General features: G+C 50.6%; 1 protein-coding gene across 1 annotated transcript in view; it reads right to left on the reverse strand.

Annotated features, from left to right (window-relative positions):
• RNF17 (ring finger protein 17) overlaps positions 1-27,110 on the reverse strand; it is a 2,333,865-nt gene that overhangs the window by 325,531 nt on the left and 1,981,224 nt on the right. The window contains exon 32 of the mRNA XM_086933472.1: positions 879-959. Within this exon, the coding sequence (XP_086789598.1) occupies positions 879-959 (81 nt within the window). The remainder of the gene's footprint in view (positions 1-878; positions 960-27,110) is intronic.

The following is a 27,110-nucleotide window of genomic DNA, read 5'->3' on the forward strand; positions in this document are numbered from 1 at the left end:
GATCAAACTTAAATCCTAATGCCTAGCTTTAAAGCACTGCATGGTGCTGGTCCTCAATTCTTGAAATAACACCTGAACTAGTACATGCCTTCTAGAAATATAAGATCAGCACACAGTAAACTCCTACAAACTCCCAGGTTCAAGAAAGTTCAATGGGGCAGAAGAAGTTTTCTGTTAGGGACGGTCAAAACATGGAACTCACTCCCGGCTTGCATAAAGAACAGCCCTACGCTGCTATCTTTTAGGAAATTGATAACAACCTGGCTCTTTGCCAAATAACAAGCTTGTCTACAGTTTCTTCGGTAACCTTACTGGATTCTCTTGTATTAGCAGCCAGAAGCCCCTGGGCATTCAAGCTCTATATAAATGAATCCATCAAATCAAATCACAGTGGAGAAGAGGCTCTTGGAGGCATTGTGTGCTGCCTCTGGGACTGCACAGTATGCATGTGCCATGAGGATGCACTTTAGTTCCAAGGGACACCTCACAGTGTGGTCCAGTCAGAGACAACACCACCCAGTGGAGTGCCCCTGCATCATTTCAAATGCAGACTCAGATCACCTAAAGTGAAAAATACTAGTTGTTAGAACCATCAGCACAAGTTTCACTACTGTGCTCTCCCAAGTCATTTTTGTTTCTGCAATACGTTACTTGTTCCCATTCTTCATCGGGCTTACTCAATAAAGTGGCACACTATCGCAAATCAGGACTGCGCAGGTAGTTCTGGCAGTGTTTGTGAATCCCCAAACAATTACTATTCTATTTCAAGTGTATGAGCAAACCTAAAGAAGCAGATATTCAACTTTTAAGGAGTTTTGTGTGTTGGCCCCCTGTATCTCTAAGAAAGATTATAGTTAAGAAGATCAAATGTACATTACCACAGGATGGACGTAAACACATCTCTTCATTAGAAACTCTCTAAGTAATTCCACTGCATCTTGCTGCCAAGAGTCTCCAATCTATGCAAGATAAAATAATGTTTAATGGAACCGAAACACACACCAATTATTCAAATACATTTTACATAAAGCAATATAAAGCACAGGTTCACAACGCAAAATATGCCCAGCAAATCCAATAAATGACTGTCCAGTCAAATACTTGCCTTTAAGCAAAAAGGAGTATTTATCTACTAACACAAAGTACAGTACAACACACTGCAAACAATATGCAGTCTTCTTAAGGCAGGTTCGCTAGTGTTACCTGGGTTAGCTCCTTACCTACCACCCTGCATATGGATGATGGCAATTTCCCATTCACGTGTGGCAAAATCCAAACAGGCGCCACTTGATCTTTTTTTTAAACATTTTATTGGGGTTTCCAGTAACACATTTGATATCCATTCCATTCCCATAATCATTTTTAACAGTGAGTTGCATCATATGGACAGTTTTGGCATCAGATTTTACATGGTACTGGTGCTGTTACACATCCCCTTATCTACCCTAATGCCTATCTACCCCCACCCCAACCCCTCGCAGATCTGCGGCAGTCATCCTATATTTTACATCAGTAGAAACCGTGAGGCCGAAAGTTGAATATAATCCTCTTGGCCTACTCTGCCGCTCCCCTTACAAGCAATTCTCCTCTCCGACATTTTCTAGTTTACATCAGAGGCCCTCTCTAAAACTCTGTGTCCACCCCCTCCTCGAGGCGCCTTCAGGCTATTGGCCAGGGCCTCCCAGGCACGAGCTCGCTCCAATGCACCAATCCCTCCATTGGCATTTTGAATGAGTGCCCTACCCTCGCAGGCCACCCATTTCTCTAGTTCAGCCTTTCAAATGAAACTTTTTGGCCCCCCGGGGATTTTTAATGTTGCGTAATCTCACGCTTTGCAAGGGCCAAGGTCAAATCCTGAAATGGACTAGTGACCGGTTCATAGCACTGTGTGGGAACAGCCCCAATAGGCAGTGAGCATGTGTGGGTGGGATCAGGCAATCAATTCCCCCCCCCCACGGTGGTTGTTACTGCTTCCCAAAAGTTCTGTAACCCAGGGCATGTCCACAGCATGTGTAGTAGTTCCTCACCCACCTCTCCACATCTCGGACATTTTGCATCATCTCTCTGAAAGAATTGGTTTATCTTCCCTGGGGTGAGGTAGACTTCTAGCAATATGAAAAATGAATTTGTCGGAAGTGGGCATTTCTCGAGGATCCCCCTGCCCCCAATACGTTTTCACAGGATTTTTCATCAAGAGGGATATTCAGGCCCTCCGTCCAGCTATTCCATAGTTTAGTTAGTGGTTGTGCCGTGTATCTCTACTTAACCCCTTCGATGCTGATGACGGAGCGGTTCCGTCATCAGCATCGGTTGGGCTGTGCTGATGACGGAACCGCTCCGTCATCAGCACAGCCCCCCTGGGGCATCGATCTTGGTGCCTTTACCAGGGGTGGCATTGGAAGACTTTCCGCTGCCACCCCTTGCCCCCCCCACGCTTCCTGGTGACGCCAGCGCCGCCGACGTCATCAAGACGCGCTGGAAGCCATTTCTTTCCAGCGCGTCCAGCAAGAGGAGGTAGGTTTTGGCCTCCGTGGGGCTGGGGGGGGGGGGGGGGGCGCTGTGCAGTGCCATGAGGCATCGGGGGGGGGGGGGGAGGAAACAGTGTTTACTCTCCCCTGATGTCCCAATGCAGGGCATTCCTGGAGCACGATCGCACACAGCGTCGCAATCGTGCACCAGGAATGCCCCACTAGACACCAGGGATTGTGAATTTGGGCATGTTTTGTGTTCAGGAAGCGACCCCTTGGGCAAGGGTCGCTTCCTTTTGGGAGCAAATTTATTTACAGACTTTTCTGCGTCCCCCCCCCCCCCCCCCACCCCCCCGGACATGTCAGCCGTTTTTTTGGCCGATCTGCACCCAGGGAGGGCAGAAAAGCCCACTAGAGCCAGGGATAACCTGATTTTTTGAAATCGGAAGCGACCCCTTGGGCAAGGGTCGCTTCCTTTTGGGGGCAAAGTAATTTTCAGACTTTTCTGCCCCCCCTGTGGCAGATCGGCCGTTTTTTTGGCCGATCTGCACCAGTGGGTGGGGGGGGGGGGGTTCAGAAAAGCCCACTAGAGCCAGGGATTACCTTATTTTTTGAAAACGGAAGCGACCCCTTGGGCAAGGGTCGCTTCCTTTTGGGGGCAAATTAATTTTCAGACTTTTCTGCTTTTTTTGGCCGATCTTTTGGCCGATCTGCACCCAGAGGCGGGGCAGAAAAGCCAACTGGTGCCAGGGATTTTCAATTTCTTCAAAATTGGGCGAGGGTCCCTTCCTAAAGGGATAAATATTTTTTTCAGACTTTTCTGCCCTCCCTAGGGACAGATCGGCCATTTTTGTTGGCCACTTCTGATCCCAGGGGGGGGGGGGGGGGGGGGGGGGGGGATATGGCGGGTAGAAAAGCCCACTAGAGCCAGGGATTTTTTTTAGTAAAATTGGAAGCGACCCCTTGGGCAAGGGTCGCTTACTTGGGCCCACTTTTTTTGTAGTATATTCTGCCACCTCTGGGGGCATGTTGGTTTTTTAATTTTGCCTTTCTGCCCCCAAGAGGGGCAGAAAACTCCACAAGACATTAGGGAATTCTTTTATTTTTAAATGGAATTGGCAAGGGTCGCTTCCTGGGGGCCCAATTTGAAAATAAATATTGTGCTAGCTTCCAGGGGACATATATTTGTTTATGTGTTATCAGCCTTTCTGCCCCCATTTGTGTAGTGGTACAAAAGGGGGTGGTGATGGACGGAGCATCTGAATCAATCAAACACTCTCACCCAGTCAAAAGATCTGGGTTTAATCCATCACCGTTCTTTAGCCCACTCTGCCACCCCAGTTCAGACATGGCTATATGCAAATCAGTCTGACCCTGTGCCTCATGGGAACAGTACAGCCCGAACTGCCAAGCCATGTCTTCCCTGGACCGGAAACAAGCTTCTGAGGACCGGTTTCTGGCATTCCAGCCGTCTTCAGCCCGGCTTGCTTGAATCCAGTGGCAAAGTGAGCAAGGGACTCACGTCTGAGCATACCCTGCCACACTTATGGCGGCCAAAAGCGGTACAAAAGGGGGTGGTGATGGACGGAGCATCTGAATCAATCAAACACTCACACCCAGTCAAAAGATCTGGGTTTAATCCATCACCGTTCTTTAGCCCACTCTGCCACCCCAGTTCAGACATGGCTATATGCAAATCAGTCTGACCCTGTGCCTCATGGGAACAGTACAGCCCGAACTGCCAAGCCATGTCTTCCCTGGACCGGAAACAAGCTTCCGAGGATCGGTTTCTGGCATTCCAGCCGTCTTCAGCCCGGCTTGCTTGAATCCAGTGGCAAAGTGAGCAAGGGACTCACGGCTGAGCATACCCTGCCACACTTATGGCGGCCAAAAGCGGTACAAAAGTGGGTGGTGATGGACGGAGCATCTGAATCAATCAAACACTCACACCCAGTCAAAAGATCTGGGTTTAATCCAATATGTCATTTGTGTAGTGACATAGCCTGTGACATAACTTGTTGTAATGTGTATTGTTTTTCTTGTAAAGTGTAATGTTTTAATTTCCCCTTTTTTGTTCTTGTTCTAGGCTTTTGCTCTTTAGACTGTTGGAGTGTGCGGTTTTGTTACTGGTGGTTCTGCTGTTTGTGCTGTTGCATTTGTTTGGTAAGAGACCTTTTTTGTACTATTTCAATGTAAATGTGTTTCTTGCAAAATGTGTAATAATACTAGTACGTTCTGTTTCTTTTTTTGTGATTGTAAAACATGGTTTGCATTAGTGCTTGTTGTGTATTTTTTTTCTGTACATCTGTTTTTTTCTTCTTTCTAGTGGGATATTGTTGACTATTTGCTGTGTCTTTGCAGAGTAGGTGCTGGTGAGTGTGGCTATATTTTGTTAGTGAATTGTATAGTTGTTCAGTTTATAGACGTTTGTGGTAAAGGCTTACATTTGTTTACCAACTTTGCACAGTCTTGGCTGTTGAGTTGTTTGTGCAGTCTCCTTTCTTAGTTAGCATAATGGCTAGCTGCTGAATTACCGCTCAGCAAGTTGTTGGAATGCTTTTTGATTCTTCCTCTGACCATGGTGCTGAGAGTGACTCTGATTCTGAGGCAGAGGTGGGAGGTGAAGATTCTGGTAGTGAGTTTTCTCTGCGCATGGCATCGTCTGATGATGAAGATACCCTGAGTACTGATGAAGCTATTTTTGGTGTGGATGAAGTGCCTGTGGTAGAGGAGGACATTGATGTGCCGATAGTGCGGCAAGAGGCATCTGGGATGCAGCGTGGGGCTGCTAGACTTCACGTTGGTATAGTGCGGCGAGAGGCAGCTGGGTGACAGCCTGGGGCTGCTAGACTTCCAGTTAGTGTAATGAAACAAGAGGCAGCTGGGCGGCAGCCTGAGGCTGCAAGACTTGTCGATGATAGTTCTGACCTCTGGGTTGCCCCAGGCATGGTGCAGCCGGCATTGCCTGAATTTACTGGTGTTCCAGGGTGTAGGGTGAACACTGAAAACTTTTTGCCAATTGTGTTTTTGGCAGAGATTGTAGAGCAGACTAATTTGTATGCAGAACAGTTTTTGAGGGAGAACAGTGCCAGCCTTAAGGCCCACGCTAGAGCTACCAGGTGGACTCCCACAAATTTAGAGGAGATGAAAAAGTTTTTGGGTTTAACTTTTTTGATGGGCTTGCTTAGGAAACCATCAATGTCTTCATATTGGTCTACTAGTCCCTTGATGGCAACAGCTATATTTCCGGCAGTCATGAATCGTGCTAGGTATTTGCTTCTACTTTGGACGATGCATTTTGTTGACAATGGTTTAGCTTTGCCACAAGATCACCCTGATTGTGACCGTCTTTTGAAGATTCGGCCTGTCATTGATCATTTTGTTGATCGATTTCCTGAGATCTTTGCTCCTGGGAAAGAAATTGCAGTGGGTGAGTCTTTGGTGTTGTTCAAGGGCCGCTTGGTATTTAGGCAATACATTCCTAGTAAGAGGGCACGCTATGGAATTAAGCTTTATATGCTGTGTCACAGTCGGACTGGATATGTCTCTAATTTCAGGGTGTACACCGGTAAGGAATCCCACATTAACCCCCCTGGTTGTCCATCGACTTTTGGAGTGACTGAGAAAATTGTGTGGGAACTTGGAAGAGGATTTTTTAACAAAGGTCATCATTTATATGTAGATAACTTCTACACTGGTGTGCGGTTGTTTAGGGAATTGTGCGGTTGTTTAGGGAATTGGCCAAAGTGGACACTGTTGCTTGTGGCACAATCCGCTCTAACCGTAAAGGTTTCCCAAAATAACTTGTTTGTCAAAAGCTTGCTTGGGGACAGTGCAGTGCATTGTGGTGTGATGAGCTTTTAGCTGTGAAGTTTTCAGACAGGAGAGATGTCTACATGTTGACTTCCATACATGATGAAAGCACTGAAGTGGTGACTGTTTGGGGTCAGGTTGCAGAAGCGCGCAAACCTGTGTGCATCATGGACTATAATAGGCACATGGGTGGTGTTGACAGAGTAGATCAGAGGTTGGAACCGTATGCTGCTCTTTGTAAGTCTTACATTTGGTACAAGAAGTTGGCTATTCATCTTTTCCACTTGGCAACCTTTAATGCTTTTGTTGTGTTCCAGCAATCTTGTCCTCAGTCAAAGATGACTTGTGTAAAGTTTCAGGAGTCTGTAATAGGCAGCCTTGTTTTAGTGGAAGAGGCAAGTGTTCCTAGAGTTGGAGTGGTGGAGGATGTTGCCAGATTGAAAGATCGCCACTTTCCTGATCAAATTCCTCCTACAACCTCAAAAGACTTTCCCAGTCGGAGATGTAGAGTCTGTTGACAAAGAGGTTTGCGGAAGGAGGTTCGTATGTACTGCCCCGACTGTCTTTCCAACCCAGGGCTGTGTGTACCTGCTTGTTTTAGAATGTACCATACACAAAATAATTTTTGGGAGCATCCATGAGTGGTAAAGTGAACAGGCTGGTCTCTATTCTTTAAAAGTTATTGTTCAGTTTCAAAGTTGGCATTTGTGCAGTTTAGATTTAGTTGTTGTGTTAGTAGATTTGTATCAATTTCCAATTTGTTTTTGTTTTTTATTTGTATTGAAAAAAACTAAAGTATGATGTTGGTTTGCGTGTAATGTCCATTGTCTGACGGTGTGCATGGTTTGGCGCTTGGCTGGCGGTGTCTGTGGACTGGTGCTTGGCTGGCGGTGTCGGTGAACTGGTGCTTGGCTGGCGGTGTGCGTGGTCTGGTGCTTGGTTGGCGGTGTGCGTGGTCTTGCACTTGCCTGGTGGTGTTTTGGGATTGGTGCTTGGCTGGTGGTGTGGCTGGGCTGGAGCTTGGCTTGCGGTGTGTGTGGAGTGGCGCTTGCCTGGTGGTGTGTGTGGACTGGTGTTTGGCTGGTGGTGTGTGTGGTCTTGTGTTTGGTTGGCGGTGTGCGTGGTCTTGTGCTTGCCCGGTGGTGTGTTTGCGCTTGGCTGGTGGTGTGCCTGGACTGGTGCTTGGCTGGCGGTGTGTGTGTAGTGGTGCTGTTCTGGCAGTGTGTGTAGACTGGTGCTTTCCTGGCGGTGTGCGTGGTCTGGTGTTTGGTTGGCGGTGTGTGTGGTCTTGCGCTTGCCTGGTGTTGTGTTTGGATTGGTGCTTGACTGGTGGTGTGCCTGGACTGGTGCTTGGCTGGCGGTGTGTGTGCAGTGGTGCTGTCCTGGCGGTGTGTGTACACTGGTGCTTTCCTGGCGGTGTGCGTGGTCTGGTGTTTGGTTGGCGGTGTGTGTGGTCTTGCGCTTGCCTGGTGTTGTGTTTGGATTGGTGCTTGGCTGGTGGTGTGCCTGGACTGGTGCTTGGCTGGCAGTGTCTGTGGACTGGTGCTTTCCTGGCGGTGTGTGTGTGGACTGGTGCTTAGCTGGCGGTGTGCGTGGTCTGGTGCTTGGCTGGCGGGTGTGCGTGGTCTGGTGCTTGGCTGGCGGTGTGTGTGGTCTGGTGCTTGGCTGGTGGTGTGTGTGGACTGGTGCTTGGCTGGCGGTGTGTGGGAAGTGACTTAATGCTGGTTACTACACACAGTGTTAACTGAGTGCCACTCCATGTAATCCATGACTTTGTGTAGTTGCTGTGTCAGGAATGTGTGCGTGTTAAAGTGATGGGCCCTTGATTGGCGTTGTCTGCTGGTGGAAGTGTAGTAATGTGATGGGTCCGCGGCTGGCGGTGTGAATGTTTTGTATGGGTCACATGTATGAATGGCCTGTAAAGAGGTTGGTGCCATGTCGTGGCTTTACAGCTCACGAGCTGTGAGTCTTGGTTCTGTTTCTTGTCCTTTCCATTATTAACAGTGTATTTCATTTTTTTGTGAAATCACTTGCTAATACAATTGTATATACTGAACCATCACTCACCCTCGTGCCAAATCCAACCAGTATGTATGTGTGTGTGTTTGAAAACTTGGTGTCTGTTTTTTTTTGAAGCAGGATGCACCTGGTCTTTTTTTTGTAAATGTTGTGATGTGTAGATTTAGTGCCTGGTGGTGTGAATGGTCTTCTGTGTGTCTGGTATGAAAGGTGTGTGAAAGGCCTGTAAAGCGGTTGGTGCCTTGAAGTGGCTTTACAGCTCACGAGCTGCGAGTCATTGGTTCATTATTTTTGTCTATGTAATTGACAGTGCATTTAATTTTTGTGAAATCTTTTGTTAATTAAATTATATATACTGAACCATCACTCGCCCTTGTGCCAAATCCAACCAGTATGTGTGCGTGTTTGAGGAATAGATGGCTGTGCAGGTTTTTTTTTGGTTTTTTTTAGTGTCTCTGCCAAGGTGTATATTCAGCCTATGGATAACCTGCCAATTGTAGATATTGTTAAACCCATGGCACTACATGGTGATGTCTATCTGGTGAAATCTAACAATTACTTTTATCCACAATATTCTGCAAAACTCACAATGTCCGTCATTTTTTCCTTGCAATGTTGTGCCCAAATTTGACATGCTGCACAAGTAAAGAACTAATTCTGTCTAAAATATTTGTTTTAGCTGGGGGGTCACATGTGTTTTCTCTCCTTTCTCGGTTGCCATCTAGGGAAACCTAGCAAACCCACACATTTTTGGAAAGTAGACACCCGGGGGCTTTCAAGGGGGTATGGCTTGTGTGGATCCTCCAACGTTCCTCATCTCAGAATCCCTAGCAAACTTTTAATGCTGGTGACAAAAAAAAAAAAAAAAGACATTTTTGTGTGTAAAACTGTGGCATCACTGGGCACACACACATTTCCACCCACCCAGCATTCCCCCCAGGTCTCCCGAAAAAAATGGTACAAAGGCAAATCCTATGTCAAAACCATCCTGCTTTTGCAAGTGGGGTTACCTGCGTTTTTGGCCCCGTGCTAGGCGGCCATCTAGGGAAACCTACCAAACCCACACATTTCTGAAAAGTAGACACCCGGGGGCTTCCAAGGAGGTATGGCTTGTGTGGATCCTCCAACGTCCCTTTACCCAGAATCCCTTGCAAACCTCAACTATATCTAAAAACAATCAGATTTTTCACACATTTCTGTGTGGGAAAGCGAGGCATCACTGGGCACACACAAATGTCCTCCCACCCAGTGTTCCCCCAGGTCTCCCGATAAAAATGGTACCTCACTTGCGTGGGTAGGCATCGTGCTACAAAAGGAAAAGGACCAAATCGTACGGTGGAGACTTAAATATTACCTTTAGCAAAACTACCTTGTTTTTGGGGGGTGTGGGGGGAGGGCATCTGAGTTCTTAGCCCGGGGCTCGGTGGCCATCTTTGCAAACTACCAAACCCAAACAGTTTTGCAAACTAGACACCTACCCAGAATTCCTTGCAAACCTTAAAATTAGGTAAAAAAAACACTTTTCCATATATTTTTTCGTGGGATCTCCGTGCCGACACAAATATCCTACCACCATGCGTTCCCCCGAGTAAAATGATACCTCACTTGTGTGGGTGGGCCTAAGCGGAACATGCCAAAAATGTAGTTTTAAGAAATTGTACTTTTTGGGGCTGTCAAATTAAGCACATAGAATTCTACTGTTTTAGGGTCATTCTAGTCACAGGCCTTTGGCCCACCTACACAAGTGAGGTATCATTTTACTCGGGATAACAAGGGGAACGCTGGGTGGTAGGTAATTTGTGCCGGCACGGAGATCCCACGAAAAAATGTATGGAAAAGTGTTTTTTTTACCTAATTTTAAAGGTTCGCATGGAATTCTGGGTAGGAAAACGTTGGGGAACCCACGCATGCCATACCTCCCTGAACTCCCCCGGGAGTCTAGTTTTCAGAACTGTTTGGGTTTGTTAGTTTCCAAAGATGGCCACCGAGCCCTGGGCCAAAAACTCAGGCCCCCCCCCCCCCAAAAAAAGAAAATAGTTTTGCTAAAGGTATTTTTTAAGTCTCCACCGTACGATTTGGCCCTTTTCCTTTTGCAGCCACTATGCCTACCCACGCAAGTGAGGTACCATTTTTATCGGGAGACCTGGGGGAACGCTGGGTGGGAGGAAATTTGTGTGTGCCCAGTGATGCCTCGCTTTCCCACACAGAAATGTGTGAAAAATCCGATTTTCTTTTAGATATAGTTGAGGTTTGAAAGGGATTCTGGGTAAGGGGACGTTGGAGGATCCACCAAGCCATACCTCCTTGGAAGCCCCGGGTGTCTACTTTTCAGAAATGTGTGGGTTTGGTAGGTTTCCCTAGATGGCCGCCTAGCACGGGGCCAAAAACGCAGGTAACCCCATTTGCAAAAGCTGGATGGTTTTGACATAGGCAAATCCTATGTCAAAACCAATCAGCTGGCGATTTCACGTTTACCCCAAATCGCCAAAAAAAGGCTTAGCACAGGAGGGGAAAAGGCCTAGCAGAGAAGGGGTTAAGGCCCCATATAGGCATGTGAATGCTTTGTTTCTACCTCCCCCAGTGCCCAAGTACCCACAAGTGGCATGCAGAAGGGGCTCAGCAGGTCCCAATCTCTAATGTGCTCTAATCGCTGCAATTAGCCCAGCGTGCAACAGAAATGTCCCTGGAGCAGGTCATACCCTTCTCTAAAGTCCTCAAATGGTACGAGTCCCCCCGGCTGTAGAGCTCCCCTATTTTTGTCACTCCTGCAGTTTCCTAGTCTTCAAGTCCTAACCAAGTTGCTTAATGAGGAAGCACCCTGAGTACGATTATGGGGAGGTCAGATAAGTATGGGAATTTGGTCTTCGTCTTTCCAAGAACTCGTCTCCAACATGGTCTGGCTAGCTATATTACTTCAGCATCTTCAAGTGTGTACTATCTCTACCCAATAGTAGCTTCCATAGCGCCCCCAAGTCTGGAGCAAATGGATCTACCTCTCGGGTCTGGGACTGGAGGTCTCTAATTCACCTCGCCACCCACTGTAGTTGGGCCATTAGGTAGTATTGCTCCTAATACCTAATCGTATCCCTTGGTAGCGCTCTCCTGTCTGGGCCAGGGAGGGCAAAGGCAAAGAGGAGCGGCGAGAGGAGGCATCCCTTTCTAGTACCTCACTCAACACTGCAGCTCTCTGAGATCGTTCGTCCAGATCTAATTCTAGCCGTAGGCCCAGAGTATAGTAATCTAACCCATGCAGAGAAGCCCTGTCCAATTCCCTTTTTGTCCAAGAATCCGTATAAAAATCCCTTCTCAAGACTGTGCAAAGCCTTTTCCATGGCTACTGTGAAGACCACTTCTTCGTCCCTCCCTATACCTCCTCTAGTCGCACATGTTACTTACCTTCGGTAACAATATATCTGTAAGAAACAGTAGTTAGTGTTAGATTCCTTACCTTAGAATATCCCCGTATCCCCAGGCGTCAGACTGGATCCGGAAAGTTTTCGTCAGCAGTACCCTTGCGTTTCGGTAGGCGTGGTCTGTGGCTCCGCGTCAGTCGTCGGCGTCGTGATCGCCGGTATGATGTCGGAGTACTTAGACGCCGCCCTCGCACACTGACGTCAGTTCTGTACATAGCTTTCCACACCAGGAACGCAGAGCCATGCAAGAAACTGACACTGGTGCAATGAAACTAGGGCCCTCAAAGGGAGATACCTTAACCCTAGATATTGGTTCACAGTATGGGGTGGATGGGGGGGGGGGGGGTGAGGAATCTAACACTAACTACTGTTTCTTACCTATATATCATTACTGAAAGTAAGTACCTTGTGCATCTGAAAGAAACAGGTTATATTCCTTACCTTAGAATAGATACCCCAGCAATACCAACCCCGGTGGTGGGTCTGCGAACCAAGATCACATCCAGAAAGTCCTGTCATTGCTCCAGACTTGGCTGTCCAGGCAGTAGTGCTCAGCAAACGTGTGCAGTGAGGCCCACGTAGCTGCCTGATGGGGACTCCCCGACCCAGGGCAGTAGTAGCCGCTGTGGCCCAAGTGGAATGGGCCCGCAGCCCAATAGGAGGCTTCTTTTTCGCCAAGGAGTAACAGACCTTGATGCACAAAACGACCCACCGAGAGATGGTCCGCTTGTGCACTGCCCGTCCCTTCTTAGCGCCCACGTAACCAACAAAGAGCTGGTCATTCACCCGGAACTAGCGCGTGTGGTCTAGATAAAAGGAGAGCGCACGTTTTGGGTCCAGACAGTGGAGCCTCTCTTCCTCTTTCAATGGATGCGGAGGCGGAAAAAAGGTGGGTAGGTGATGGATTGCCCGATATGAAAGGATGTAACCACCTTGGGCAGGAAAGAAGGACGAGTTCTCAAAAAAACTTTCTCCGGATGGACAGAGAGGAAAGGACGCTTAGAAGACAGAGCCTGGAGCTCACTCACTCTCCTGGCAGAGGTGATGGCCACCAGAAATGCAGTTTTAAGAGTCAGAAGACGAAGAGGAGAGTTGTGCAGTGGCTCGAAGGGAGCGCACATTAGATAAGTTAGTACAAGGTTCAAGTCCCACTGAGGCATCACAAAGGTAACAGGAGGGAACATGTGGTGATGCCTTTCAAGAATCTAATTACAACAGGGGACTTGAAAAGAGAAGGCTGATCAAGAAGCCTCAAGAAGAGATAGCCCTTGATAGTGCCCAGAGCAGAGCCCTGCTGGGTAAGAGAAAGGAGGAGGAGAACCTCTGAAAGGGGGGCAGAAAGTGGATCCACATCCCTTTCTGTGCCACAAATTTGTTCCACCTGCAGGCGTTTACCGATTTTGGGGAAACGGCTGGCTGCCAGAATGACATTACAGACTTCAGGAGGCAAGTCAAATGGCCTCAACTGCCGCTGCTCAATCTCCACACATGTAAGTGGAGACTGGATAGGTTCGGGTGGAGGACCGTCCCCTGTTGCTGCGATAGAAGGTCTTCCTGAAGAGGCAGACGAATCGGGGATCAACAGACATGCTGAGTAGCTCGGGATACCAGTTTCTTCGTGCCCAGTCCAGAGCCACAAGGATGACTTGGGCCCGGGCGCGCCTGATCTTCTTCAGCACTCTGGGCAGAAGTGATATAGGCGGAAACAAGTACAACAGACGGCAGCTCCACTCAACAAAAAGCGTCTCCGAGCGAGCGCCGCCTTGGAAATTGCAATGCGCAGAACTGATGACATTGCGCGTGGTCTTTGATGGTGAATAGATCTAACCAAGGCTCTCCCCACTGCTGAAAGAGACCTTGCACCATGTCCGAGTTCAGACGCCATTTGTGATCCATCATGCACTGATGGTTAATTCGCCCGCCCTGGCGTTCAGGGAACCTGCCAGGTGTTGAACCACCAGGGTGACGCCCTGGTGTTTAAGCCATGTCCAGAGGCGCAGAGCCTCCTGACAAAGTGTCCAAGACCCCACCCCGCCCTGTTTGTTGCAGTACCACATGGCGGTGGTGTTGTCCGTGAACACCTGCACTACACTTCCTCGGACAGTGGGAAGAAATGTCTTCAGTGCAAGCAGGATGGCTCGCAGCTCCAGAAGGTTGATGTGGAGCCGGGACTCCGCCGGAGACCAGAGGCCTCTGATCTCCGCCTCTCCCATGTGGCCTCCCCATCCCAGGAGGGACGTATCCGTCACTACTACATGCTCAGGTTGGGGTAGGGAAAGGGATCTGCCGCTGACCCAATCGCGGTCCGTGAGCCACCACTGCAACTGTCTAGCAGTGCCCTCCGAGATCAGGACGTGGTCGGACAGGTTGCCCTGAAGCTGTGCCCACTGAAACTTCAGGTCCCACTTGTAGGAGAGTAGGGTCACAATTCTATGGTCACCCCAGGTTTTTGCTTTTTGCTTCACTGGTTTACGACTTTCCCTGGCTGTGGGCCTGCTAATCAGCCTAGCTGTTCTCTCTCTAAATTGACATCAATGTACTTTAGGTGCATTTACCAATTGGTATTAGGTCACTCTTGTAAGTCCTTGTACAGTGTACCATAGGTACCCAGGGCATAGGTGAACCCAAGGCCTACCAGGGGCTGCAGCATGTATTATGTCACCCCTGGCTGGCCATCCAAATCTGACACAACTGGCTGATCAATCAGCTGGGGCAAGGTGGTGTAATCACCCTTTGCTATAGATATAGTATGCCTATATCTAAACCTAAAATGGACACATATACTCCTATAAGTCACTCCTATGGCAGGCCTTAACAATCCTGGAGGCAGAGTGCTTGGAATTATGTGAGATGGTGCTCTAGCATGAGCTGAGCCGGTCTGCAGCTTTCGGAACCAAGTCCTTTAGCTGTTTCCATGATAACGCTATACCATATACTCTTAAGTGCATTATAACCTCGCGGTTATTGCTAACTTTGGCATAGCATTATCAAAACATGTCGAGTAAGGTGTCATCCAAATTGGAATACTACCCACTCGCCAGTTCTGGCGACGGGGGTAGCATTCCACCCTTCTAGAAGGACACGACATGTATGTAACTGTGAACCCCGGTTAAAGTTAACTCGAACCTCAGCATCACAAAATGGATGCTGCCACCACAGACACAAGTCTGACCTCCTGCTGCTGGGAGTCCTTCCAGCAAGGGAGGCTTGGACAAAGAGTTTCCTGCCTTGGGAGGTGCTAGCACCACCCCAGACAGGATTTTGAGTAGTAGGTAGGATAGGCCTGAAAGGAATGAGACATGCCTGGGGCACACAAGGTGCCCTGTGCATACACCGGTTCAAACCAGTTGCTGGGGCACTCCAGCCCCAGCTCTGGCGCGAAACCGGACAAAGGATAGGGGGTGTAACCACCCTCCCTTCCTGGTCCCACCAATAGGAGGGACCTAGTCATAGTACAGCCCCCTTTAGGAGAATAAAGGTAGGAGCTGGTCCCATTCCAAATTAGATTATTCCTGATTTGAAACTAGACAAGAAGAAACTCTGGACTTTGACGTTCTGCTCCACAGAAGACTGAAGAAATCTCCTTTGTGGCCAAGGAGTGACCACCCTGCACAAGCAGGCACCATCAAGCGTTCCAGCGGTTCACTTAGTCGTCTTCCCGAGTGGATCCAGACTTCAGAGCCCGACGAGACCCGGACTTCCAGACCTCTCCGACCTCTACCTACATCTGCAGCACAGCTGAGATCAGTGGGTGCCACGAGACACGTGGGACCGGCCAACTTGGAGAAACTGCAATTCGCTTCCAGCACGACTTCAGAGGCATCCTCGACGAAGTGCTTGGGGGATTGAGAAGCCCCAGCCCGAGCAGCTCCTGCACAGAAGATCAGCCCTCCAGCATCCACGAGATCTGCGTGGGGCCCTTTTGCTTGATTGCTGCTCGACGCGTTGTCTGGTCACTTGCCAGCTGGCTAGTGGCCTCCTAGACGACGATCCTTGAAATCCACACCACTGGTCTGGTTGCTCCAGACTGGCCCCTGCTTCCCTGCAAAGGAGAAGCACCCCGGACCCTCCTGGTCCGCACCAGACGCCTTTTCCACTCACCGCGTGAGTTGCCTTTGCCAAGGCCTGTTGACGCCGAATCCGGATCCAACACCACCGACAGCGAGAGCCTGCGTGGGACAGCTCGTGCCTCCATCCTGGTCATCCAAGACACCATCTGGTCCAAGTGGCTGCAGAGTCAAGCGTCCACTCTTTACCTGATCGTGACAACAGCATCTGGTTTCTTCCTGGTTCCACTCCGGTCACTGGCTAATGACTGTGAACATTGTCCCCTCTGCTTTCAGGTCTTCATCTTCCTTGATCCACCCGTGGATCACTACGGACATCTTCCTTCTGGCCCCCTGCAGCATCTTTTCTTCCAGGCTTCATAGACTTCAACGCGGAAACCCAACACACTTTATCACTTATGCACCCGCAGTCCGTGGGTGAGGTAACAAGAGCATTTCGGTGCTCAAGGGTAGATTGACTCTCCTAGTGTCCAGATTTCCAGTCGTTTTAGTCCTAGCTAGTCGGAAGGAGTAGTTTCTGTCCTGTAACTCCAGTTCTGTAGTAAGGGTATCTCTGTTATAGTCATAATCTAGTGAATAGTCCCGCCCATGTGCGTGGACCCCGGCAATCAAAAATAATCTCTTAAGTTGTCAAAATAATGCAGAAACTGCAAAGACACTTAAGAGAGAATTTAAAGACAAATAATGCAGCCTATATCCACAGGCTACACTGTCCAGTACTTCAACTAGAAATTCCACCAGAAAACACCACACACAGCACAGCCTGCCAGTTTCTACCATAGAGAAACTTGCCTCCCCCAGTCAAAGACTCTGGAATGATAGAGAGGAAGGTAGGGACAGACAAGCCCCATAGGCTGCCATTATGTGGCTTAAATAGGATACTGTGCCTTTAAGAGAACTTTCCAGAACTTCTCCCAGTATCCCAGAATGCATAGCAGGTCCCTCTACTTTCAGTTCTTTTTGAAGGCGAAGCACGCCAGACCTGTCGCATTCTTTACATGATGAAAAATCTCCACCGGGGAGGAGGGCGGGCGCTTATGACTATAACAGAGATACCCCGACTACAGAACTGGAGTTACAGGACATAAACTACTCCTTCTGTAGTAGGGGATCTCTGTGTATAGTCATAATCTAGTGAATAGAATGGCAAGCCCATCCCCACACCAAAGCGGCGGTGGAGAATAATACATAACGCCACTACTGTGCGAACAAATTCCGCAGCAAAGCCTGCCCAACCTGAGCGTCTGCCCTGGCGTCAGTGTCCAGGCAGTAATGCTTAGCAAAGGTATGAACCGACTTCCAAGTGGCTGCCTTGCAGATTTCAGCAATCGGCACGTTACGGAGCAGAGCCGTCGTGGCAGCTTTGCCCCTGGTGGAATGAGCCTTAGGCTTACCTCCTAAGGTCTTATTAGCCTTCTGATAACACAATTGTATGCAGGACACAATCCACCTAGAGATGGACTGCTTAGAGGTCGCAAGACCCGTCCTGACCGATCCATAATTGATGAACAACTGGTCAGACCTACGAATATCTTTTGTTTTATCCAGATAAAATTTCAACACCCTCCTAACATCCAGGGAATGGAGAGACCTCTCCGCTGGGGACGAAGGGTTCTGAAAAAACGTAGGCAAAGTTATAGTCTGGTTGACATGAAAATCAGAAATAACCTTGGGAAGAAATTTAGGGTGAGTACGCATAACAACCTTAGCAGCATGAAATACAGTATAAGGTTCATTACAACACAACGCCTGAATTTCACTCACACTGCGGGCCGATGTAATGGCCACGAGGAACGCCGCCTTCCAGGACAGGTGCTGCAACGAAGCCTTATGAATAGGTTCAAAAGGCTCCTTCATCAATCTGGACAACACCACATTCAATTCCCATGAAGGCGAGGGAAGCCTGACAGGAGGGAATACTTTCTTCAATCATTCCAGAAAATCTTTGATCACGGGGATCTGGAAAAAGGAAGTCTGTGAAGGGCATTTCCTGTAGGCAGTCAATGCAGCCAGATGAACCTTAATGGAATGCACAACAAGGCCAGACTGCGCCAAATGTAAAAGGTAAGGAAGGATGACATCTTCCTTGCAGGTCGTAGGATCATGGTTCTTAGACTGGCACCAGATACAAAACCTCTTCCACTTGTAAGCATATGAAGTCCGAGTGGAAGGTCTCTTAGACTCCTTCAGTATGTCCATGCAATCATCGGGCAGATTCAGATGGCCATATTGCACTATCTCAGGAGCCATGCCGCCAAACTCAAAGACGAGAGGTTGGGGTGTAACATCCGTCCCCCGAACTTCGTGAGAAGGTCCGGCCTGCACGGCAACCGAATGTGAGGAAGGAGAGACCGGTGAAGTAGGTCCGTGAACCACCACTGCCTGGGCCACTCCGGGGCGATGAGTATCATCCGAGCTTTGGACCGGACCAGCTTGATGAGCACCGCCGGAATCAGGGGAATGGGAGGAAAGGCATACAGAAAGCTGTTCGTCCAGTTGATCCATAACGCATTCCCCAGCGTCCCTTGCTGGAAGTACCTGGAGGCGAAGTCTCTGCACTTGCTGTTTTCGGCGGTGGCGAACAAATCTACGTCTGGAGTTCCCCACCTTGCGAAGACTTCTCCTAGCACTTCGTCGTTTATGACCCATTCGTGGTTTTCCTGAACCAGTCTGCTCAGTGCGTCTGCCTGAACATTCTGCACACCTGGTAGATGGGTGGCCGTTATCGTCAGTCCTCTGGCTAGGAGCCAGTGCCAGATCGTCTGCGCCTCCTGTGACAGAGTGCGCGATCTCGAGCCCCCCTGCTTGTTGAGGTAATACATCGTGGTGGTATTGTCCGTCTGTACAAGCAGAGAGTTGGTCTGGAAGGACGGAAGAAAGGCCTTCAGCGCCAAGTGAACAGCCCTGAGTTCCAGGAAATTGATGTGATACGTGGCCTCCATCGGTGACCACGTGCCTTGAATCTGTAGAGTCCCGGAGTGCGCTCCCCATCCCAGAAGAGACGCATCCGTCACGACAGTCTGCGTGGGAATGTCCTTGTGAAAGGGAACCCCTCTGAGGAGATTCTCCGCCGAACACCACCACTTCAGAGACTGAAGAGCATGCAGCGACAGTCGAATCTTGTCGTCCCAAGATCCTTTCCTCTGATCCCACTGGTCCTCTAAGCACTCCTGCAGTGGTCTCATGTGCAGCCGTGCGTGTGGTGTCAGGAAGATACAAGAGGCCATCGATCCCAGTAGAGAAGACACCGTCCTCACTGTTGTAGATGGAGTCGTCATAAGAGCCTGAGCCTTCCGAAGGAGTGATAATCGTCGCTCTTCCGAAGGAGACACGCTTGCTGACAGCGTATTGATGGAGGCTCCCAAGTACTGTATGCATTGGACCGGAGTCGGGACAGACTTGGCCATGTTGATGTGCAGCCCCAGCTTGTTCAAGAGAACGCACGTCTTCTGGAAGTGTGCTCGCGCTTCCGAGAAGGAGGATGCCTTAATCAACCAATCGTCCAAGTACGGGTAGATGAACACCTTGTTCTTCCTCAGGTGTGCTGCTACCACCGCCATGCACTTCGAGAACGTTCTCGGCGCAGACTTCAGTCCGAATGGGAGTACTGTGTATTGATAGTGATTGGTGCCGACTTGGAACCGCAGGAACTTCCTGTGTTTATGTGCAATGGGCACATGGAAGTAAGCATCCTGTAGGTCTATAGCGCAAAGCCAGTATCCCTGTTGCAACTGAGGGTAAATCTGATGCAACAACAGCATGCAAAACTTTTCCCTGCGAATCCATTTGTTTGCCTGTCGCAAATCCAGAATGGGCCTGAACTCGTTCTTGTCCTTCTTGAGAACCAGAAAGAACCGGGAGTACAGACCTCTTCCTCTCTGAGACAGAGGTACGTCTTCTATCGCCCTTTTCCTCAACAGGATATCCGCTTCCGCCTGAAGCTCGCGCAGCTGAAACTGCGAGCTGACCGGGGGAATTGCTGGAGGAGGGCTGGTGAACCGAAGACTGTATCCATTGCAAACAATATTCAGCACCCACTTGTCCTGAGTAATTTTTCTCCACTCTGCCAGAAAAAATTGAATGCTTCCCCTACCGGAGTGGGTAACAGATCCGGGGGAAGTAGACCCAGCCTGGCCCTTGGGCGCTGGGGCCGATTGCTGGCCACCTCTGCCCTTCTGGCGCTTCTGGAACGGCTTACGGAACTGGTGTTGCTGTTGCGATTGCCCCGAAGCCTGTCCCCGTCCTCGGCCTTGCCCGCCGAACCGCCGTTGGAAAGGGCGGTACTGCTTCTTGGTCTCTTTAGGCTTCTCTAGGCCCACAGCCGTTAGCGTCTCGGCCTCCGCCTTCATGCGGGCCATCTCATCGTCCGCATGCTTCCCGAAGAGGGTCTCACCGGAGAACGGTAGATTGGCTACCCTCTGCTGTGCGTCCGGTTTCAGGGACGTAAGCCGGAGCCATGCGTGGCGCCGTTGGTTGACTCCGTGGCAAAATCCGTGAGCAGCCAACAGGGAAGAGTCCGCTGCCGCGCTGATAATCTGGTTGGCCACCAGCATCCCCTCACTCAGTACTTCCATGAAGTCTTCACGCTTCTCCCGAGGTAAATGCTCCGCAAACCGCTCGAGGGAGTCCCAGAGGGCGCAGTCGTATCGGCCCAACAGCGCCGTGGCACTCGCAGCTTTCATGGAGGTAGCGGAAGTGCCACAGACTTTCCTCCCCGCCGAATCCATCCACCTGGACTCCTTACCCGGGGGAACCGTGGAGGAAGGAGTGGTGGCATGCTGCTTGCAGGCCGCCGTCACAATGACAGAGTCAGGTGGAGGTTCCGTTCTCAAAAAGGCCGGATCCGAATCGGGGGCCCGGTACTTCTTCAGTAATCTTGATGGAGCCGCCTTCGTCACCGCAGGGGTGAGAAACAGGGCCATAGCCGGTTCTTCCAGGCCCGGCACCAGAGGCAGGAGAGGACGAGACAGGTGTTTTTGATGTAAAGTCTCAAAAATGACTGACGTTTTCGGAGTAGGCACTGTCAGAGATATGCCCAACTTCGCAGCGCCCCTTAAAAGGACGTCATCTATCGGGGACACTCTCGTGTCCGGTGACCCCGATAGGGTAGGAGAATAGTCCCTGGTCCCAGAGGACCTCGTGTGTGAGCGAGATTCGCGCCTCCTATGGCGGTGTCTCGACCTCGTGGATGATCTGCGTCGCGATCTCTCCTTCCTCCCAGAGCGAGAGCGAGACCTGCCTGCTCGTGGCCGCTCCTTCGGTTTTCGTGGAAGGGTCTTCCTCGGTTCCTCACGGGGTTTCGGTTTTGGGGTCCCCTTAGGAGGAACAGGCAGGGACGGCAGAGAAGTGGACCTCGGAGGAGGAACCTTCGGCTGCGGGGTGGGCCCATGCGGAGGGACCGGAGGCGGAGGAGGGTCTCCTGAAGGCAGTGGAGGTTTGGGTGGAGGGTCCTCCTTAGGAACAGGAGGAGGAGTCTGAGTCCTGGGCCGAGATGGTGTGTACACCTTTGAGTACACCGAGCCCGGTGACCCTTTAGGCGAAGGGTGCGGAGAGCCAGCCCCATCAGCAGGTGACCGCTTCCTCTTGCGTCCTCCACTTGAAGCAGCGTGACTTCTGGGACTAGAATCCCTCTTGCGCCGTTTTGGAGAGGCTGACCGACTCCTAGACGCTGACCGCTGTCTGCTGGACGCAGTGCGACGCTTTTCCGGCGTCGAACGACGCTTCCTCGACTCCGGTGTCGATCGCCGTCTCCTCGGCGTCGACCCTCTTTTCCTCGGCGTCGAACGTCGACTCCTCGACGTCGACCTCTTCTTCCGCGACGCCGTACGCCGCCTTCTCGACGTCGAGCGTTCCGTCTTCGACGACGAACGTCGCAGTCTTCTTGATGCTCTCGACGTCGAGGAGCCCCTCGACGTCGACCGGTGCCTCGACGGTGACCGCCTGGACATCGTCCTGAACGGCCGCTCCCCTCGCTTCCTGATTCCAGCCCAGTGCAGCGCCCACAGCCCACAGCTGAATCTCGTTTGCCTTGTGACTCGCCTGCAGAGTCTGGTATCGTTGCTCCGACTTTATCATATCGATCTGTGCATTAATTTTAGGCAGCGCTTTTTAACTTGTAAGTGCATTAATTTTAGGCAGCGCTTTTTAACTTGTAAGTGCTTTAATTTTAGGCAGCGCTTTTTAACTTGTAAGTGCTTTAATTTTAGGCAGCTTGTTTTCACTTGTAAGCGCTCTCACCGGGATTCACTTAGTGAGCACGCTGGTAGTTCTGTGCATTCGACATTATCAGGCTTTGCATTGCGCCCTCCCGGTTTCACTTTCTAGCTACCCCACCATCTTGTTGTTGTGCTTTTCCCCTGGCCCGCCTCCACGTCCCCGCCTCCCAGCTGACCCTCCCACCCACGGATAGAGGGCTCTCCACCTCCCAGGACTGATTGTGACCGCCTGGACATCGTCCTGAACGGCCGCTCCCCTCGCTTCCTGATTCCAGCCCAGTGCAGCGCCCACAGCCCACAGCTGAATCTCGTTTGCCTTGTGACTCGCCTGCAGAGTCTGGTATCGTTGCTCCGACTTTATCATATCGATCTGTGCATTAATTTTAGGCAGCGCTTTTTAACTTGTAAGTGCATTAATTTTAGGCAGCGCTTTTTAACTTGTAAGTGCTTTAATTTTAGGCAGCGCTTTTTAACTTGTAAGTGCATTAATTTTAGGCAGCGCTTTTTAACTTGTAAGTGCTTTAATTTTAGGCAGCTTGTTTTCACTTGTAAGCGCTCTCACCGGGATTCACTTAGTGAGCACGCTGGTAGTTCTGTGCATTCGACATTATCAGGCTTTGCATTGCGCCCTCCCGGTTTCACTTTCTAGCTACCCCACCATCTTGTTGTTGTGCTTTTCCCCTGGCCCGCCTCCACGTCCCCGCCTCCCAGCTGACCCTCCCACGCTCCGCCCCCTCCACCACCTATGTTAGTCAGATGGTTCCACGCGCAGCGTCCACGCGCTACGGCCGCGCCGAAGGTGCGCCAAAGGTAAGCCCGTCTACGCCCGTCCGCGCCTGGACCGCGCCCAGCGCCATACCCCCTGGCCCTCGCATTGCCCAGCCCTCCCGCATTACTTACGACGCCTCCACCCTCCTAGCCCTTAACCCCGGCCGCTCACCCAACTGCGTCCAAGCCGCTCCTGGACTCACCCATGGACCCTTCTCTTGCAACTCCTGCAAGTTCGACGGCACCAAATCCAGATCCTCATCTACCAACACCAATCAGAGACCTGACACCAACCACCTAAAATGCATCCTGCTCAACACCCGCTCGGTCCACAGACACGCCATCGACCTCTGGAACCTACTCGACACCATCTCACCAGACGTCGCCTTCCTTACAGAAACATGGATGAACGCCTCCTCAGCCCCAGACATCACCATTGCCATCCCGGACGGCTACAAGATCATCCGTAAGGACCGCACCGACCAAACAGGAGGAGGCATCGCTATCGTCCATAAGAACTCCATCCGCATCTCAACCAGCTCTGATGCCAACCTCGTCAACGCCGAACACCTCCACTTCCAGATCCACATCGACCCCAAAACCACACTCAGAGGCACCCTCCTCTACCGGCGTCCAGGACCCCGTGCACAATTCAGTGACGACATCACTGACTTTATCACCCCACACGCCCTCCCCTCCGAGGACTACATTCTATTGGGAGACCTCAATTTCCACCTGGAAAAGAGCAACGACAGCAGGACCACCACCCTTCTGGACAATTTTGCCAATCTCGGACTCAAACAACTGGTCACTACCCCCACCCACATTGCTGGCCACACACTAGACCCTATCTTCACTTCCAGAAAACATGTCTCCTTCAGTCACACCACAGCTCTTCACTGGACGGACCACAGCTGCGTTCACTTCACATACAATAAGTCCACAATCTACAACCATCCTCAACCCACCATGCGAAGAAACTGGAACAAAATCACCATCAACCAGATCTCCTCATCGCTTCTTCAAAACCCTCCTGTCCACTCCTCAAACCCCGACCAAGCAGCCACTAACCTCACCCAATGGATATCCAACAGCGCCGACATCCTAGCCCCACTGAAAAAACGTCAAAGCAAACCAGGCAACAAAAACGCCTCCTGGTTCAACGATGATCTTAAGAAATCGAAGAAACTCTGTCGCTCCCTCGAGAAGGCCTGGAAAAAAGACCCAAACTCCAGCACCAGGGACGCCTTCAAAAACGCCACCCGCATACACCACCAACTAATCCGATCTGCCAAGAAAGCCGCATTCCAAGACCGACTAAACAACAACGCCCACAACAGCAAGGAACTATTCAACATCGTCAAAGAATTCACCAACCCATCAGCCAACTCCAACGAAATCACCCCTTCCCAAGCCCTCTGCGACTCCCTAGCTTCCTTCTTCCACAACAAAATCGCAGACATCCACAACAGCTTCGACAACCGACCCGGAGACCAACCCACCCAACCTTCTGCAGGACCTTCACCCCCCCGAACATCCTCAACGACTGGAACCCAATCTCCACTGAGGACACCATCCGCCTCATGAACTCCATCCACTCAGGATCCCCAACTGACCCATGCCCTCATCACATCTTCAACAAAGCAGACTCCATCATAGCACCACACCTCCGAGATGTCATCAACTGTTCCCTCAACTCCGCCACCTTCCCGGAAAGCTGGAAACACGCAGAACTCAGCGCCCTTCTGAAAAAACCCACAGCTGACCCCACCGAACTCAAAAACTACCGCCCCATCTCGCTTCTTCCATTCCCGGCCAAAGTCATAGAGAAAGCTGTCAACAACCAGCTCGCCACCTTCCTCGAAACCAACAAATCCCTTGACTCCTCACAGTCCGGCTTCCGAGCCAAACACAGCACTGAGACCGCACTCATCGCTGCAACTGACGACATTCGAACTCTACTGGACAACGGAGACACAGTCGCCCTCATCCTCCTCGACCTCTCCGCTGCCTTCGACACAGTCTGCCACAGCACCCTTCTACATCGCCTCAGTAACGTCGGAATCCAAGGAAAAGCACTGGAATGGATCACCTCGTTCCTCACCGGAAGAACCCAGAGAGTCCGCCTCCCACCATTCAAGTCAGAGGCCACTGAAGTCATTTGTGGCGTGCCACAAGGATCTTCTCTCAGCCCCACCCTCTTCAACGTTTACATGAGCCCCCTTGCGACCATCGCTCGCCAACACAACCTCAACATCATCTCCTATGCTGACGACACTCAATTGATCCTATCACTCACCAAAGACCCTAACACCGCCAAAACCAACTTACACGAAGGAATGAAAGAAGTAGCCGAGTGGATGAAGCACAGCCGTCTGAAACTGAACTCCGACAAAACAGAAGTCCTCATCTTAGGCACCTCCCCTTCTGCCTGGGACGACTCTTGGTGGCCAGAGGCCCTTGGAAAAGCACCCATCCCGACAGACCACGCACGGAACCTGGGCGTCATCCTGGACTCCTCACTCTCGATGACCAGACAAGTCAACGCCGTTTCATCATCTTGTTTCAACATTCTTCGCATGCTCAAAAAAACATTCCGTTGGATCCCCACCGAAACTCGAAAAACGGTCACCCACGCACTGGTCACTAGCCGCCTGGACTACGGAAACACCCTCTACGCCGGTACCACCGCAAAGCTCCAGAAAAAACTCCAACGCATCCAGAACGCTTCAGCCAGGCTCATACTAGACATCCCGCGTAAAGAACACATCTCTGATCACCTGAAAAACCTCCACTGGCTCCCCGTAAATAAGAGGATTACTTTCCGCCTCCTAACCCACGCACACAAAGCACTTTACGAACTTGGACCTGAATGCCTCAACACTCGACTATCCTTCTACACCCCCTCCCGTCAGCTACGATCCTCCAACCAAGCTCTTGCCACTGTACCTCGCATCAACAAAACCACCATGGGAGGCAGATCCTTCTCCTACCTGGCAGCTAAAACTTGGAGCTCTCTTCCTACTCATCTTCGCCTCACTCAGAACCACCTAGTATTCAGAAAGCAACTCAAAACTTGGATATTCGACAAGTAATTCCCCACCCCCCCCTCAAGCGCCTTGAGACCCTATGGGTATGTAGCGCGCTATATAAATCTTTTGACTTTGACTTTGACTTTGACGCCGATCGACGGTGTCGCCTCGACGGCGATCGACGGTGTCGCCTCGACGGCGAGCGTCGATGCCTCTTCGACGGCGAGCGTCGATGCTTGTCACTACGCCTCCGGCGTCGGTAGGAAGACCTCGACGTCGACGAAGACGATGACGTCGACGGTGGCTTCGACGGCGACTTCTCCTTCGACGTCGAGCCGTCTCGACCCGGAGCCCCGGGGAGAAGGGGAGCACACCGCCGTCATCCCTCTCGACGTCGACGGAGACCGGGACCGTTTGCTGGACTTCCTGCCTCCGGGGATCCCCCCAGAGGCCTCAGCAGGGGCAGAGGGAGCCTTCCCAGCCTGCCCAGACCCACCTGCAGTCTGCAGACGCCTCTCCTCAAGGCCAGAAAGCCTGATCTTCATCCTGTCCCTCAGAGTCCGAGCAGTAAACTGCTGGCAGATGGTACAATCCTCAGGGACATGATCTTCAGGGAGGCACACGATGCAGACATCACGGGGATCACTCTTGGCCTTCTTCCTCCCACATGCTGGGCACTTATCAAAAAGGCCAGGCATTTTAGAGCCCTAAAACGCCTAAAACAGCACAAAAAGGGGAAGAGAACACCAAGAAGGAAACTGCAACACTTTTAGAATTCAAAAGTGTCAAAAAAAATCCAATAAACCCTTGAAAAAAGGAGAGCTCAATGCCAGGGTCCTGTAAGCAGGCGCCGGAAAAAAGAACTGAAAGTAGAGGGACCTGCTATGCATTCTGGGATACTGGGAGAAGTTCTGGAAAGTTCTCTTAAAGGCACAGTATCCTATTTAAGCCACATAATGGCAGCCTATGGGGCTTGTCTGTCCCTACCTTCCTCTCTATCATTCCAGAGTCTTTGACTGGGGGAGGCAAGTTTCTCTATGGTAGAAACTGGCAGGCTGTGCTGTGTGTGGTGTTTTCTGGTGGAATTTCTAGTGTCTTTGCAGTTTCTGCATTATTTTGACAACTTAAGAGATAATTTTTGATTGCCGGGGTCTACGCACATGGGCGGGACTATTCACTAGATTATGACTATACACAGAGATCCCCTACTACAGAACTGTCTAATACTTACCTTTTTGTAATTTGTACTGTCCATTGACTTTGTTACGCATCTCGCGTGTGAGTTCATTCTGCACAGGCGTCCCGTGGGCCTCCT

This window comes from Lissotriton vulgaris, chromosome 8, assembly GCF_964263255.1.
Source record: "Lissotriton vulgaris chromosome 8, aLisVul1.2, whole genome shotgun sequence".
Classification (NCBI taxonomy): Eukaryota; Metazoa; Chordata; class Amphibia; order Caudata; family Salamandridae; genus Lissotriton; species Lissotriton vulgaris.